Raw genomic sequence first — 17,728 nt, forward strand, 5'->3', positions numbered from 1 at the left:
TTATCCTGAAAGTAGCGGCCCTCACTGTCAACTTTTTAGAAATGAGCTAAAAGGGTCGCTCGACAGTGTCGCCATAAGTTTAAAAGGGCTTATAAAAATAATTAGCCGATCACAGTCAAGAAATTGTCCACACATTTTGCTGTGGGGCAAGTATTTCTGATTTCATTAAAGGAGCCTGTAGGCCAGTGTATATTTTAGTACTGGCCACATTTGGTCCCACAACCCGGACTTTGGACATGCCTGATTTCAGGTGATTTGTTGTCAAGTCTGCCTGTCATTTACTGTTCCTGTTTGTCCTCTGTGTCCAGTTTACTTTTGAGCTTTGATTTTGTTTGTCGTGTTGACATACTAATGAGTGTTAATCAGCTGATAAATGCACAGGCCAGCGCGTGACCTTCAGACGAACACTGGAGAGCACAGAAGCTGAGGAGGGAGCCAAGGTTACTCTGAGCTGCGAGCTCTCCAAACCTGGACTTCCTGTGGAGTGGAAGAAGGGAACTCGGGTCCTGAAGTCCGGAGAAAAGTACCTGATGATGCAGAAGGCCTCTCTTTATGAACTAGTGATCAAAGAGGCGATGCCTGAGGACAGTGGGGAGTACAGCTGTATGTGTGGAGACCAGAAGACCACAGCCAGCATCAAGATCAACGGTAGGATTGGTGATTCAGATCTTTGCAGTGCATTAAAAGTAAAGTTTATTTTGACACTTTTAAGTCGTACTTTCTGTTACCTCTTCTGAGAGTCTTATATCTAAACCTTGGCATCCTTACTGTGTTGTCAAGCAGCAGCTTTTGGTTCAACTCCATGGTTTTTCTCTGGAAGAACTTCCTCTTTTTTTAAAATTCAAATCTTGCTCTATGGGATGCCATCAAATCTTGCCTTTTTGCTTGTATTTGTGTCATATTTTTGTAGGGAACAGCAATGTTCATAATTGTTGCTTTTCTGCTTTTTCATGGGCTTTTCCTGCAATTTTTCCTCAGTTCGGCCGGTGCAATGTATTATCTATATAATACCCTTTTTGTTAGGTGTTTTTTTGATAGTTAATGGCAAACAGTGAAGCTGTTAGTTTGGTTTTGAAAGCTTTAAGAAAAGGAGACATTAACATTTTAACATAAAATGTTAGCTTTTACTTTATTGTGCTGTGTTTATTCAGATGTTTGTCCTCTTTTTTTATTTTACAGTTTCAGATCAATTTGCACTTTATTGTGCTTTATTTTTTATATAGTGCTGCATATAAAACTCCTTAATCCCTGCAGTTTTTATCTTTTTTCCTCTGTTCTTTTGTGCTGCAGATTCATTTAAGTGCTGAAAAATAAGCCCCTCCCCCTTATCTATAGACGCTATGTTGATATACTTACAGCAGTCTTAATATGACCCCCACTACTGTTGGGGGACCTGCATCACCGCTTAGCTGTGGTGGAGCGGTCCCCGCCTGTGATGTTGCATTTGGCTGTCTATGCGGCTGTTCACAGGGGGGGAGGTTCCAATTACTAGCGTTTCCCGCATCATGTTTTTGTGCTCAGCATATGTTTTACAGCCTATTTTTCATTGTCATTTTCCATCAGTTAGAGAGTGGGAGGTGTGAAAGGCGTGGGGGGCTAGGTACGGGGAGGGGGGCCCTATTATTTATTTATTTATTTATTAATGCTTGCTTGTTTTTATATTTTGTTGTTTTAATGTAAAGCACTTTGTGTTATATTTTTATATGAAAAGTGCTTTATAAATAAAGTTTGATTTGATTTGATTTGATACTGTTGGCTGAAGTTTAGACTTGATATTTTATCTATGCGGTGTAATTTGTACTTCCAGAGAAAGTTGAACAATTGTTAACGTAGGTTTTCCTTTAATTCATCTTCATTTGAAAATGAAATACTAAAACAATTGAATTCTAGTCAGAAAGACGTTTGAATTTTCTATAGTTGCTGAAAGCGTATTTAGAATAATAGACTACAATGAAACTGCAATTTTCTGAATGCTCTAACCTTCGCTGGTTTTCTCAGCCTGCTTTGAAATTTTGATAAATCTGTGATTTGCGTCTTGCGCTGCAGGCATGAAAACCTGTCATCCCGTTTGTATTTGCATTTCTTTTGGACAATATGAATTCCCAACAAGTTTCTTCAGCACTGGCAGTTGTATAAGGACACATTTATCTTTCAGGATGAAAGATGAATAAATAGGAATTCCCAAATCTGTGTCCAGCAGGTGTGATATCGATCATTTTTGAACAAAAAGATTATGATGGATGTGTCTGCATAAGTTGGCGTGTTTATTCTTTAAGACATTTGTAAACAGCTGGGAGTTTGTCTTAACCGAAGAAAACAGAAATATCTTTCGCACGTGTTTTCCTGGACTCTCTTTGCACTAAAACATCCAAAGCACATAGGTTCTTTATATCTGGTGTTTTAGACAGTGTGCTGGTAAGGTCAGTCTACGCAGTGGGTTAGCGGTTTGCACTTTCGCCTCACACTGAGATACCCTGGTTTGGATTCCAGGTGGGTTTTTACTGCGTGGAGTTTGCATGTTCCCCCTGTTCGCGCATGGGTTCTCTTTGGGAACTTTGGCTTCCGCCCTAAGTTAAAAACCTGCGTCATACCTGGGTCCATCTGTCCCTTACCCCTTCCCTGGTGGGGGGTGCGGGCCCCTTGGCGATGGCGGCCGTGTCCCTTGGGTGCCGGCTCCCTGGGCCCGGCGGTGCTCTCTCCGCACGGTGGGGGGGTTCATATTACACCTGAGCCGGGGGTGTTCGTGTCCCTGGGGGGTGGGTCCTGGTCCTTGCCCCTGAGCGCTGGGCCCCGCCAAACTTCCAACATGGCCGAGCCTGGTCGGGCCATATTTATAACACCCCTTGTGGGCCGCCCTTTTTTCCCCGGGGTTCCCCCCTCCTGGGCGGGGGCGGCGGGCCCCTGCCTTGCTCCTCCCTGGACCAACCTTGGGCCGGGTGGGTGGCTGCCTGGAGTGCGGAGCGGGTCTCCCTTGGGGGGTCCTGGCTTGTACCTGGGGTTGGGGCGGGGGGATGCCCGGAACTCCTGGGTGGTGGTGGGGTGCTCGTCTGGTGCTGTGGGCGTCCTTCTCCGGTGGGGCCCTGCGTTGGGCTCTACCGGCGCGGCGGGGGGACTGCTTTCCTGGCTGGGCTGGGGCGGCGCTCTCTTTCCCTCCGCCCTCTCCCTGGCTCTGGGGGCCTCGCGGCGGTCCTGCTGGCCCTGGCCTGGGTGGCGGTCTTGGTCGCCCGGGGGGCGGTTGTTCCCTGCCTGTTCCCGTGTGGCGTTGGGGGAATTCCGGCTGCCGCCGCTACTGCGGCGGGGGTCTGGGTGTGGGGGTGGCTGGGCGCTCCTCCTCCTTCTTTTCACATTCCACCATCCATATTAGAAGAACATAAACACTCACCTGAACACAGGTGTTAGCTCACCTTTGCACTTATAGTTTGCATGATTGAATGAATGAAAGATTTCACACTAGTTGGTTTAAAGGCATAGGTATGCGTTCGTGAACACTATCTGTTTTGTGTACATGTTGACATGTGAACATTTCTTGCAGCTAGCAGGTGTGTTGATAGTATTTGAGTGTGTGTGAAAAGGCCCCGCCCTTTTTGTACTACATTTGAACCGTACTGTAATGATAAACAACCAGTAAACCTGTCTGCTCAATGCTGCTTCATGGTCTTATCCCCCCCTCTCACTATCACCCCCCCTCCCACCCTCTGACATCCCTCCCTCTTCTTCCCTTCTTTCCTTTTCCGTCCAGTCCAACACCAAAGATTTTCAGTCATGGTTGAAATGAATAAAGTTTGGCCTCAATTACAAAAGGGGTTTATTCAGTCATACCTTTGGTTTGTCTGAAGATTAATAACCCCTCTTGTTAAAGTAAAATATGTCCAACACAAGAGGCCCTCAGCTCTCATCTGCCTGCCTAGCTGTTGGACAGGACAAGTTAAAAAAAAACAAAAAAACCTGCTTCATAGGTTGAATGGAGATACTAAATTGTCCCTTTGGTGGGAGTGTGTGTGGTTGTCTGTCTTTTTGTGACCCTAAGATGGACTGGCAAACTATCCATCTTCACCTGACATTAACTGGATAGGCTCCAGCAGCCCTATGACCCCGAACAAGAATGAGCGGGTAAAGAAACTGGATGGATGGATGGATGGATTAGTTAGGTTCTTTGTTTTTGCTGTGTTTATGCACAAAGGTAGTTAAGATGTGGAAAACATAAGCTGACTGGTTGTCATTTCGTTTCATGTTTCTTTGCAGTAGTTGTGCTGTCAGAGAGTGTTCTAGGCCAAATATTAGGAAATCTTTATTTCTTAGTTGTTTATTGTGAAAAATTCACCAAAATTTCTTATGTGTGCTCATCTAGACCAGACGTTTGCAACCTTTAATGCTAAAAGAGCCATTTAGTTTTGGCGACAGCCACATAGGTCCCCCTCAACAATTTAGAAAAATACACCGAATTTATGTTTTTGTGACCATGTATAACATGTAGCATTTACATATTTACACTAACTGAATTATAACAGTTTTACAATTTTATTTATATAGAAATTTTTACTTTACTTTTGACAGCAGAACTTACAAGTTCCGTTCAAAATAAAACACACCGTGTGTCAAATAAGATCCTCCTGCTGCAACAAATTTACTTGAAAAAAAATGTAAGACAGCCAAGCCAGACATGGATTTTTCTATCATTGTGACTTTGGTGAGCCATAATCCCTCTTCTCCTTTATTAAATATACAAAAGACCAAAAAAAAGATCTGTATGTGCCCACACTATTCCGATAATAAACCACTGACAATAGATTAAACCTTTTACCATCCTTTTGCTTGGTTGTCTGACATCATGTTAAAAATGTAAACATTAATTGACACTAATTTCAAATATTTTCTTCAAAGCCAAAAAGCCATAAATAGGTTGCAGATCTCTGTACTAGGCAAGGGAACAGAAACCTGTTTATTGTTTTATTAGATTATCCAAGATGGCTACCAAAATAGGAAAGAAAAGTGGGGTTTTGCAGATCATCATCTGTGAGTTTTTTTTGGATTGTTATCAGTCTGGTTGAATGTTGCTGACTGTGCAATCCAGAATTTCAAATGAAGTTGTTTTTGTTTTTTGTTTTAAATTGAGTAATAAGGTTTAAGAAATTCCGTAAATGTTTGCTTTGCTGAAAAAGTTAGACCGATAGTGCATCCGTTTTGTCCTCTGTATACATTTTATCTGTGAAGTGGTGGATGTTATGAATCAATGATGGAGGTTTGAGATCTGTTTTGTTTGTTATTAAAGAAACAATACATAGTAGGAAATTAAGGGAAAATTAAAAAATGACTTTTAGTCAATTGTCAAACCTTTGTTAGAACGATTCATTGCTGGGATATTTGTCCTTTTCTGAGTGTTTTATACATTTAAGGTAAAGTATTTTAGGATGAAACCAAAAAAAACCTCAAGTTTTGAGTTGTTGAGAAAATTATTAAACAGATGCAATGTTGTTAGGATCTAAATAAAACAATAGTTTTTACTGAGAGACACATAAAATCATTCATGTTTTTAAGAAGAAATTTTGATTTTAATTTGATTTGATTTGATTTATTTCAAGCATTGTAGTCAAAGCAATAAAGAATTTATGCATATTTTTCAAAGTCATTACAGAAATGTTGAAGTGCATAGATTAAAAATACAGAAAATAAAACAAAACAAAAAAGTCACTTAAATCCCATTTGCTTAATGAAATACAGTGATCATTAACTAAAGTCAAGTAGAGCTTGATTTATTGCTTGAAAAGGAGGGGGAAGAAGCAAATTTATTTAATCCCACCCCTACTGAGTTCATTCACTTTATAGTTTTACAGTTTTTGTAATCCGGTTCTGATCCGATAGATTCTTTTCAAGTAACAAAATCCAGAAATGAATGTCTTCTTGCAGTAAACAGAAAAAGTGAGTCCATTCATCTAACAGATGTATTTTGTCCTCTCATTGTTGATGTTCCAGATGACATTAGCCTTTGTCTTCTTGTTCTTCAGCTTGTCCACCTGTGTTCACTAAAGAACTGCAAAGCCAAACAGTGGAGGAGGGAGACAGTGTTACATTACAATGTGAGCTCTCTAAAGCTGATGTTCCTTTGGAGTGGAGAAAGGGCCAACTTGGTCTTTGTCCTTGTGCCAAATATGAGATTAAACAAACAGGACGCCTGGCTAAATTAGTAATCCATGATGCCGATCCAGAGGATTCTGGAAGTTACACATGTGACACTGGTGACCATCAAAGCACGGGCGACTTAACTGTGAAGGGTATGCTTGCCCCATGTCAGATCTGTCTTTCAGGACGTGTGAACCTGACTTTCACCTTTGCTACTGCACTCTGACACCCACATAAGGGTTTAATGTGGGCACGTTTTTCAGTAAGGAGCATTCCTGCTCTATTGTCTTTAACTTTGTTCTTTTCCTTAATCTCCACAGCCAAGCCAGTACTTTTCAAAACCCAGCTACACAACCTTGAAAGCGAGGCAGGACAGAGTGCTAGTTTTCGATGTGAGACCACAAAGCCAGGAGCCATTGTGGTCTGGAAGTGTGCTGACAGGATTTTGGCAACCAGTAGCAAGTATCAACTGAAGCAGGATGGAGCTGTAGTGGAACTTGTCATCCATAAACTGCAGAGTGCTGACTCAGGGGAATACTCGTGTGATACAGGCTACCAGAGGACGTCAGCTGTCCTCACAGTGAAGGGTAGGGTTTCATTTCTCCAGATTGTTCTTGTCTTGCATCCTCTGAAGCCCCATCTTCTTCTCTGCATCACTTACTGTGCACTTTCTGTACAAAGCCCATCACCTTTGATCCAAAACCTTTTTCTTGAACTCCCCTTTTGACTGCCTAACACTTCACTGTTTCAGAGGCACCTCTGCTTGTTCCCACACCTTGCCACTGAATTTGATCACCGGTCTCATCATTTGTCTCTTTTCCCTCCTCACAACAGTTAACACATCTTTTCTCTACACTTCCTCTAAATCTCATCACATTCTTAGTTCACAACTTCCAACACTTTCTGCTGTCCATGTTTTTTTTATTTGTCAAACAGAGGTGGAGGTTAGCATTCTGAAATTCTTGGAGAGCTGCGTTGTTCATGAAGGAGAAGACGTCTGCTTCCAGTGTCTGCTTTCTCACGAAGACACGCCTCCAGTCCAGTGGAAACTGCAGGATGTCCCTCTACAAAAGAATGAGATGAACTTGATTAAAGCGGAGGGGCGGCAGCACAGTCTTACACTTAGAGGTGTCACTACAGCAGACTCTGGAACCGTCACTTTCACGGTGGGAAACCACAACTCCACTGCCTCCCTGACAGTCAAAGGTAAGGGAGGCAGCAGGGATTTTAACAACGTCAAGATTTTTCTACTACATTTTCTTTTTCACCCATTCACCTTGCCTCTGGTGGTAGGCAGGCGCCTGTGTTTGGCAGCGGAGCCACCATCAGTGTGTGAATGTGTGTGTGACTGGGTGAATGGGTCTGTGACTGTAAAGCGCTTTGTCCTTGTAGGAAGAAAGGCGCTATACAAGTATACGCCATTTATTGTTTTTTTTGTGTTGGAGACCAATATCATCTTGATTGTGCCTTCTTTTTTATTTGAGCATAAAGAAAAACAATATCTTTCTTGCTGTTATAAGATCGAAGTCTATATTTTTGTTCTTTGGCAGAGCTGAATTTAACATTGCTGAGCCTCCATTTTGTCCCGCTTCGGTCCTAGATTGAAGGACCAGATTGTTTTCACGACTCTTCTTTCTTTCTGTGCCTTTGAGAAAACGTTTCGCCTCTGCCACATACTCAAAACCACACCAACATTTGCACGCACCTAGTACCCGGAGAGAATGAGTTCTTAAAATTCTTCACATTATTATGGGATGCCCTCAGGACCTACGGCTCGGCAGCTACTTTGTGGCAAATTGTGATATTTTGTGGTTTTCACATTTTTGTACTAAATGGGGAAAAGAAAATTTTTGTTCGAGTGGTCTTCATGAAAATTCACACACACCACCAGCTTACATCTACAGCCACTACCGAAGTACGTTGACCTTTGACTTCGGAAGAGGCCGCCGTTTTGATATTTCCTAAAGAACATTTCTTGTACCTTCTACAATGTAAAACTCCTTCTAGGGATATCAGCATAATTCGGAAGCTGCCTTTAGAAACAATGTTGTTTTTAAGGTTTTTAGATTGTAAATGGCGTCAGCGTGGCGAGCTTGTAAAAGTGGTGTTCATCTGTTGCTTCCATATTTTTTACCGGACTTTTGTGAAAATGTAATACATGAATCCCTGGCTCGAGTTGACTGAAAAAATATGACACACGACATGAACATATTAGAAATGTGTGCGTGGTTAAGAAAAATCGTCTGTTGCCAAGAAAATCCTAAAATTTACTTTTGCAGATTCTTCTAATAATTACATAGACTTGTTCATCAGCCTCAGATAACAAAACAATAAAACAGGGTTATTTTTAGAGATAAAACCAACAGAAAAATCGCCATTTTGGTGAAGGGCGTGTAGCAGCCAGCCAGTGAAGGTAGGTGGGGCAAGTAGCGCCTGCAGGCCATTCAGTGCCACGTGTGGCTTTAATTTTTAATTCTGATTCATGATAACGTTTCGTTTTTTACTGTAGTTAACGTCTTTGAGGTGTTTCTCTCTCCGACCTGACATTTCCGTTCTATCTTCAGTCTGATATCAGATTTGAGTTGTTTGTAGATGAATCATTTCCTCTTTGTTGACCTAATTTCCAAGAAAAAAGCCTTTCTTTAATGGTCCAGTAAATCAGAAGCATCTTGTGCTTTGATAATAGAGGACCTGTTGAAATACTTTTGCATTTATCAATTAGACTGTGTGTGAAGGCTGCGTTCACTCCTTCAGGTTCGGTTGTAACGTCATTCATCCTGTTACATTTCTGGCAGCGGCACCAGTTTCATTCAAGAAGGAGCTGGAAAATCAAGTGTCTGCAGAAGGTGGTGAGGCCTCATTGTCCTGTGAGACAACCAGCTCTGATTGCAAGGTGACCTGGCGGAGAAACTCCACAATACTCACCCACGGAAAGAAGTACACAATGCAGCAAAGAGACGCTACTCACATCCTGATCATACACAAGCTGGTAAAGGAGGATAGTGGTGAATATACATGTGTAACAGGAGACAAGAAAAGCACTGCAACTCTTACTGTAAAAGGTAAAACATCTACAATGTTTACTTCATCTTCTCTTATATTAGAGGTTTGAATTAGTCCTTGACTATTTGTCTTCATCCTTGTGCTTAATTGAGAGACTTTAGAAAATATATTTTATGTAAAATTTGGCTCTTTCATTCATCAGTTCAGTCTAGTGGCTGGTTTAGCAAATGAGGATACAATATGGGAAAACTCTGAAAGTATTTATAGTTGGCTTAACACTAGTGACAGGATAACTGTGAAAGATTTAGAAAACCCTAATCTCCAACCAAGCTTTAAAGAGAAAACAAGGAAAGCCAGCTACTTTTAAAAAATCTTTAGTGCATCAAACGAGGCCTTTTTTACAGTTGAAACAGTTTTTGGAACCCTTTTCATTCCTAATTCTTGTCTTTTGTATTTTTAATGTCATGGGAGTATTGTTGATCATTAAAAAAACAACCTTCTCTGAGTTTTCTGAGGTCTGATTCTCTGATTTACTCTCAGAGAAAGTCCGTATCGTCCGAGATCTCTGTGATGTGACCGTGTCCACCGGTCAGGACGCTTGCTTTGAGGTTGAGCTGTCACACATAGGCGTCACCAACTGGGAATGGTGGCTTGGAGACAACCTCCTACAGAACAATGATCTAAATCAAATGAGCAGCCAAGGCAGAGTGCACCGCCTGGTTCTGAAGATGGTAACCACAGATGAATCAGGGGATGTTGCCTTCGTAGTTGGAGAAGAGAAGAGTGTGGCTTGCCTTTTGGTGGAGGAAAAACCCAAAGGTAAATCAGACAGCATGGTCAATAGGTGTGTCAATCATCCAAACCATCTCCAAACATTGTCATTTCCATAGTTACATTGGTCTTCATCCTCTCAAACCTACATTTTATCTTTTGCTTCTTACTGCATGCACTTTAAAACACATGTAAACAATATGCTAAATTATTGAGGCTTCTGAGATTTGGTAAATATTCAAAATATCTTATTTTGATATTATTTAGAACTTTTTTTGAAGGAAATATTTAGTTTTTTATGAATGTATGTGTACATGGAGTGTACCAGTTGGGTCAAAATAGATCAGGAGTAAAGGGGGAAAAGACTGCATTGAAATGCTACATTTCCCACATTTGCAGTGTTGATACTCGAACAGCCGCAGAGCACTGTGGCATTAGAAGGAGAATCGGTCACCCTGGCCTGCTCCATTTCTGACCCCACCGGTTCAGTCACCTGGATCAGGAACAATGTGGCCATCCGAGCAGGTCTCAAGTATGACCTGAAGAAGAACGGGGCTTTCCACCAGCTTCATATCCACAATCTGGGTCTCGATGATTCAGGAACGTACACCTGTGACACTGGAGATGCTCGCTGTGACGTCACGTTGACTGTGGAAGGTAAAGAACAAGCTTTCTTTCCATATGGTCAACTCCAAGAAGTGGCTTTAATCACCAATTTTTTCTAGCGCGGTCATTGATTTTCTAAATTTTCCCCTAAATATTATCTATAATAATATCTATTATAACATCTGTAATAATACCTTTTAACCTGTTTCTTCAATTGATGGCACCAGACTTGCCATGGCAGAGTCACATGACAACCTCTTCATTTTAAACTTTCACCAGGTGCTCCTACGTTCTTCCAGAAAGAACTCAAGAACCAGGATGCCGTAGAGGGTGATGATATCACTTTGCACTGCGAGCTATCTAAACCAGGTGTACATGTTGAGTGGAGGAAGGGGGGTGTTGTCCTCCAGCCTGGTAAGAAGTATGAAATGAAGCAGGAAAAACGTGTTCAAAAGCTCTTTATACGAAACCTGGAGCCGGAAGACAGTGGCTACTACACTTGTGATGCAGGAAACCAGCTCACTACAGCTTCTTTAGCAGTGCAAGGTAGTTTCCTCCAAGTCCTGTTGTATGTGTTCATGATGGTGTCTGTGTGCAGCAGTGTCTTGTTTGTCAGATGAGTTGGAATAGTTTTACTGGGTTTTTATTTGGAGTCTCAGTGTATGCATCTGTGTGTTTTTCACTCAACAGTAAAAGAAGTCTTCATTGTTTCTGGTCTTAAGACCACCGATGTCTTCGTTGGGGAATGGGCAGTGTTCTCCTGCCAGCTCTCTGGTAGGGCACCCGGTAAGGTGCAGTGGTGGCTGGATGGTACGCTGCTGGAGAACGGCCCCAATGCTGAAATAGGGGAGGGGGAGGGCCACATCCACACACTGACCTTAAAGAACCTGGCCACAGATGATTCTGGCACTGTCGCCTTCAAAGCGGGCAGCTTAACCTCAGCAGCCAAGCTCTTAGTCAAAGGTATCATTTTTGGCACCATTTTGGTTTCCTTTCATCCTTCACATAAGACTGTTTTACCAGGATGCACATAGTTTGCTTTAAACATAAAATGGTAGTGTCATCACTGCAGTGACACAGTTGTAAATTTCTTTTAAAGACCATCAATGAATTTCACTGGTAACATTGATTATTTTCTGCAGGGTTATCTGAAATCTTTATTGATTAATTGGTATTTTACTATGCCATAATGCATGACAAACTTTGCTTTTCACTGTATTATTGTTGTTATTGTCTCATAACACCAACAATGGTTGTAAAATAATAGTAATTCAATGCTTGACACTTTGATCTAATCCCTATGTTGAACTGGGTGAAGCATCACATCAATTTTAATCTCAGTTTTGTATTAGTTTGACATTTAAGAGTACCTCCGTATCTCAGCAGCTCTCTGGATTGAAATCTAACATGTGTTCACACCATTGACTGTGGGTGAGAACTGGACTGAGTGCTTCTCATATTACCAGACAACTTGTAGCGTTTAAGTTCCATTATTCACTTCAGTAATTAAGTAAAGTATTGGCTTACCAAAAGACAGCATTTACATTTTTTAGTAATAATAAAAGCTCTATTTTTATTGTTTGTTTCTGTTTCACCTCAAAACAAAGAGCTGCTTAAGTCCTCAAAACGGTTTCACAAACGGTACTAATAGGTCAACAAAGATTCTCATTTGTTAAGGTGACGGCGACTTGAGTTGAGTCATGGCGCCTGGACTCCTTGCCTTTTTTTCTTGAAATGTTTCACCGCTTATGCATCAAAGACTGATACATTTACCTATACATTCTAGACACTTTCTAACCTCTTTATACCCTTCTATTTATAAACTGCAGATTGGCATGATTGCATTCTTGCACAATTGGATACTTGCACACTGTGACTGTTTCTCGCTTTTGCACAGCTGGTGTCTTCTGTTTGTCCAGAACTGTTTGAATCTTGGTAAATTTACAATTGTAATGACAGTTAATGATTCTGAGTCTGATAACTGGCTAAATGTTTCAAGAAGAGTCCAGATGCTGTGACTCAGCTTCAAGAAAGAAATATGAAGGCTAAATCACAGGAAGATTCTCACAACATTTTTTTAAGGGATTTGTTTGTTTGCTTTTAGAATCCAGCCTTTTTTTAAGTGTAAAACATAAGTGCAATACATTATTATAATTGTTATGTAGTTAACTGAGTAATCCTTCCTGTTTTAGATACTGGTGATAATCCAGATAATGATTAATGAGTGATTCCAGTGTGGGAGATTTCAGTGAAAACTCTTTGTGAGCATTTTGATGGTGTTGATGTGTGTGATTCGGGTTGGGTTTTCATCAGATTGGTCAAATGTTTTAGTGCTGCTCCACCCATCCATGCTGGCCAGATTGTACCAAATACTGACACTTCATTTACCCTCTGTGACCCTCTGCACAAAGCATTGCCCCTCACTCTCAAGCATTGAAGCTTCTAACTCTGCTACATGTAGCATGAGTTTTGCATTGGCATTCTGTCCATTTATCACACCTCCCCACCTCAATGGTCTAGATTTTTGTCTTGACCTTTTCCGTGACATTTACCATCGGACTTTTTAACCCCCGAAGCATTCCACTAATTAATCACATAGAACCTAAACTGGAAGATGGCAGTATGCCATATTTATGAATATTTCAATAAGCTCTTGGGGGTTATAAACTCTGTATGCCGTTTAATATGCTACAGTCTTATGGCCAATTCCTGACTTCCCCCTAAACCCAACCTCAGATCCAACAGTTGAAGTGGTGAGCAAGATGGAGGACCTTTGGGTGCTTGAAAACCTTCCAGCTGAGTTCATCTGTCAGTACTCACGGCCAGTCAAGGCTGAGTGGAGGAAAGATGGACAGCCTTTGCATCCTGATGGCCAAAGGGTGGTAGTGGAGCAGGACTGGAATGTGGCTCGCTTGTACATCAAGCATGTGTCCGCTGAGGACAGGGGTACATACTCCTGTGAAGCAGAGGGGACGTGCGTAGCTGCCTCACTTTATGTGGAAGGTGAGCCTCCCTCCACATGGGAAGAGCACCAAGCTGTAGGGAGTCTACTCTGCTATGTCATCCAATAGTTGACTGCTTTATTTATACTGATCTTTGGGTCATCGTCCTTGGTGACCATATCAAATGTTGCCTCTGTTGTTGACAAAAACCTTGCATGTGCCATTTGGGGGGGTATAGCCCTCTCTTGCTGTAACTTTCTTTGCCTTTTTCTTAACAGCCAAACCCATTACTATTGTTCAAGGCCTGGAAAATGTGGAAATATTTGATGGAGGTGAAGCCCTCTTTGAGTGTGGACTGTCTCGACCTGAAAACAAAGACTGCTGCTGGCTGCTGGATGGCAACCCAGTGAAGGAATCCCCTACCGCTGAGATTGTGACATTTGAGAGTGGCCGTCGCCATCTTCTCCTCTTGAAGGAAATGCGTGTGAAAGACAGTTGTACAGTGACATTTAAAGCCGGGACAGCTTCTACTTCTGCCAAACTCACCATTAAAGGTCAGAGAACCCAAATGAAATTAAATATTGACTCAGCGATTAGTGTAGAAAATCCTTTATTAACAACTTATAAAAAAGTAGGAAGCTTTTTATTCAAACTTTTTTTTGTGGATAAAACTCCTTATATGGCGTGAGACTAATTAGCAGATCAGTAAATGTTTTCTACCCACATATTTTAGGATTAACAAATAGGTTATACCTGGATGATAACGATGAACATTTTTTGTGTCTCATAAGCCTGGAAAGTGAACATTGTGAAGGGTTTGGAGGACAGAGTGGCTGCAGTTGGAGAGAAAGTGGAGTTCTCCATTCAGTTAGAGGAAGCCATTCCCGCAGCAGAAGTGGCCTGGTATGCGAATGGAGTGGAGCTCAAACCCGGCGACCTCTGGACAATGAGAGCTGATGGCAGTGTTTACCATCTTGTCCTGAGACAAGTACCCCTGTTGCCCCAGCAGGAAATTACATTTGCTGCTCGGGATGCTCTCTCTTTGGCCAAACTTACCATCATTAGTGAGTGAACTTTATAAATTATCAGAATCAGAATCCTTTAATATCATTGTACACAAGAAGGTTGTTACAACAAAATTTCTGGTGCTCTCCAGCTGCTTGAGTAGAAATAAAATAAAGTTATATACATGTTAGAATAAATAACAGAAAATATATGGAACAATGGGCATATACATTTTTACAACTTACATACATGTATTGAACGTAACTTTTATTGCACTTCCAGACTGTTAAATATTGCACATGATTGGTATACAGATGTTACTGTATTATTTTATTATTCTTTTATTACCGTATAATTATTTTACTCTTTAGTTTGCTTTCTTGTTATGTATTTTTAATATGCTGGTGCAAACTGATTTCTCCTTTTCTACTCATCAGCTGTTCCTGATCCTCCAGAAGACCCAGAGGTCCTCAGTAAAACTTCAGAGTCTGTCACCCTCTCTTGGTTCACTCCTCTTTATGATGGAGGAAGTCCAATTCTAGGCTACAGAGTGGAAATGCGGCTGGTGGACAGTGCACTTTGGCTCCCATGTCATTCCGAGCCGGTGTGCAACACGGAGTACGTAGTTGGGAATCTCACTTCAGGGAGTGGATACAGGTTTAGAGTGGCAGCAATCAACAGAGCAGGGACCGGAGAGCCTGTGGAGCTGCCACTGACTGTGCAGCTTGGTAAGCAATCCTTTAGTAACAGTGGCTAGTGGCGGAGTTACTCCCCCCAGTAACTCCGCCACTAGCAAAAAGCTTTGCCCCCCAGTTTTCCCCTCAATTTTTCAGTCAATTCAGTCGACTTTACTAGCAGCAAACTGTTCTAGATTCACAACCATCAAAGTAATTTCCAACTCAATGATGTATTTCTTTCCATTGCCTTTATTTTCAAAACAAAATATTGTTTTCTGTGTGATAGAAGTTTGGTGTTCAGTGAGTTAAAGAAAAAATATGTAATTTAGTGTAAAATGTTATGATTTTCTTACAGATGCATCAAAACAGTATCTATAATATTTCATCACTGCTTTACATTTTTTCTAGTCATTTTTAAAGGCATTTGACCCTTTTTTTATGAGGATAAAGTAGTATATTTAACCTAAACAGCTCAATGTCTATATGTCTATGTATTAGAGAGATATTAAAGCAGTATTTTATGTTATTGTCTAACAGTAACTGTACTTAATTATGAATTGGCTGCTTAACTTCTAAGGATGTAATAAGAATTGACCTTAACACTGTCATTTGTACAGCTACAAAACAGGAAGAAGTGCTAGTGCAACCCAATCTGCCTCCCGAAGCAGCAGAAGATGCAGATCTCCATGAGCTTTGGGAAGCATCAACAAAGAAACGGAGAATGAGTCGCGAACCAACTCTGGACTCAATTTCTGAACAGCCAGAGGAAGACGGTAAAAAAGGGCTAGCAAAAAAAGCAGAGACAGGGCTCGTATCATCTCAGAAAGTGGAGATAAAATCCTCCGTAAAGGAACAGACTGTTGTGACTAGGACGGCAGAATCCAAGCAGGCAAATAGCGTTGAGGAAGAGATTGTTTCTGGAGGTTCAACACTTGTGTCTTACCTCAAAAAAAGTAGCAAGACCGCTGTCGCAGAGGTCAGCGAAACAGAGACCTTAAGCACTGAGAAGTTCTTTGCTCATTTCCAAGTGGGAGAACAGAAAACCGTGCAGCAGACTGATGTAAAGTCAGTTGTAACTGAGCACATAGACGAGAAACTGATATCCACAGAAGGTGCGAGCCTTATGGATATCACAAAAGAAGATGAGCCCGAGCTTAAACACGCTGCCATTAAGATTCAAGCAGCTTTTAAAGGTTACAAGGCTCGTAAGGACATGCGCCCTGTCTTCAGAGAAGTCTTCAAAGATCAGACCATTGAACCAAACGGCACCATCCACCTTGACTGTGTGACAGAAGGCAAACCTGACAAGGTTCGCTGGTTAAAAGACGGAGAGCCAGTGATGGACGGCAAGCATCATCACGTTGACATATACAGTGATGGTACTTGTTCTCTAGTCATAACTGCTATCACCACCAAGGACACAGGAGTTTACACTTGTGAGGTCAGCAACAAGTTTGGAACAACTTCTCATAGCGCAAAGGTAACAGTGGGGACGGCAAGAGAATCATCAGGGCGCCGACCTTTGAGCGTCGGCTACAGTGCAGACAGTGAGCCAGAGAGCTCGTCTGGCAGTGAGATGGATGACTCCCTCAGGCAGGCAAGAAGACGCCTCCGGCGCCTCTTACGGACATGTCTTCCCCCGGATGTTGAGGAAGAACCGTTTGTCAGCGCAGATGAAGGAGACCTGCATCCCCCAGACCCCCACTCTTACCGCGAGGATGACAATTATATCTACATCCGCTTTGATTCACGGTCTGAGGCTGAAGTTGCTTCTAAGAGATTCCAGGAGATGTTCACCATCCATGGAGTCCCAATCGATACAGCTATCGTAGCAGCAGGGCTTCACAAAGTGGAGCTACGAATCAAAAAGATGGGGTACAACCAAGACGGCACACAGACCCCCACACAGGATCGACAGGCTCCTGCTTTCATGGCTGGAGCTACAGGTGAGAAAAAGAACCTTCAGGTTAACTACTAATAATTAATATCCTCAAGATCCTAAAATGCTTTTCCTATCAAACTGGCCAGCTGCCCCAGTCTTCCTGACAGAGCTGCGCAGTCAGGACGTTGCTGATGGCTATCCAGTCAGCTTTGACTGTGTGGTGATCGGAAAGCCCCCTCCCACTGTTCGTTGGTACAAGGATGGAAAACTGCTGGAGGAGAACGACCATTACATGATCAACGAGGACCAAGAGGGCTGCCATCAGCTTATCATCACCTCTGTGTTACCCACTGACATGGGTGTCTACCGCTGCACGGCCGAGAACAGCAGCGGCATTGCAGCCACTAAAGCCGAACTCAAGGTTGACAGTAAGTAACTACGTTTTGTGTTTGCTTTTTGTTTAAAAAATGCACTTTTTAAGAATTATGTGCTGTGTGATTGTTTAAAAAAAACATTTGTTTTTCTTTGGCTGGTAATTGACAGGTTCTATCCTAAATAATTGTCTGTTTTTGGGATCAAAAAGGAATTTTGAAGTCAGAGTTCTGTTTTTTTAGGCTGTTGTGAGGCTTTTCCTGAAACACAGAACAAGCTTTCTTTACTTTCTTGTAACAAATGCCGTGTGTCCAAAATATTTATCCCCTAAAACCTGCTTAAAACCTAAATAT

General features: G+C 41.8%; 1 protein-coding gene across 20 annotated transcripts in view; it reads left to right on the forward strand.

The window, feature by feature from the left end:
* Positions 1 to 17,728, forward strand: part of obscnb (obscurin, cytoskeletal calmodulin and titin-interacting RhoGEF b) — a 70,696-nt gene that overhangs the window by 37,413 nt on the left and 15,555 nt on the right. For 8 of the 20 annotated variants that reach the window (XM_023964965.2, XM_023964967.2, XM_023964966.2 and 5 more), the window contains 15 exons: positions 382 to 648; positions 6,003 to 6,269; positions 6,438 to 6,704; positions 7,054 to 7,323; positions 8,913 to 9,179; positions 9,661 to 9,939; positions 10,291 to 10,548; positions 10,777 to 11,043; positions 11,188 to 11,460; positions 13,234 to 13,500; positions 13,718 to 13,993; positions 14,231 to 14,503; positions 14,882 to 15,172; positions 15,739 to 17,067; positions 17,150 to 17,431. In XM_023964965.2, coding sequence (XP_023820733.1) covers positions 382 to 648; positions 6,003 to 6,269; positions 6,438 to 6,704; positions 7,054 to 7,323; positions 8,913 to 9,179; positions 9,661 to 9,939; positions 10,291 to 10,548; positions 10,777 to 11,043; positions 11,188 to 11,460; positions 13,234 to 13,500; positions 13,718 to 13,993; positions 14,231 to 14,503; positions 14,882 to 15,172; positions 15,739 to 17,067; positions 17,150 to 17,431 — 5,133 coding nt within the window. The remainder of the gene's footprint in view (positions 1 to 381; positions 649 to 6,002; positions 6,270 to 6,437; positions 6,705 to 7,053; positions 7,324 to 8,912; positions 9,180 to 9,660; positions 9,940 to 10,290; positions 10,549 to 10,776; positions 11,044 to 11,187; positions 11,461 to 13,233; positions 13,501 to 13,717; positions 13,994 to 14,230; positions 14,504 to 14,881; positions 15,173 to 15,738; positions 17,068 to 17,149; positions 17,432 to 17,728) is intronic. The other 12 variants (XM_023964977.2, XM_078934110.1, XM_078934112.1 and 9 more) reach the window with 6 other exon arrangements.

The sequence above is a fragment of the Oryzias latipes genome, chromosome 17, assembly GCF_053564925.1.
Source record: "Oryzias latipes strain Hd-rR chromosome 17, Olatipes_Hd-rR_3.1".
Lineage (NCBI taxonomy): Eukaryota > Metazoa > Chordata > Actinopteri > Beloniformes > Adrianichthyidae > Oryzias > Oryzias latipes.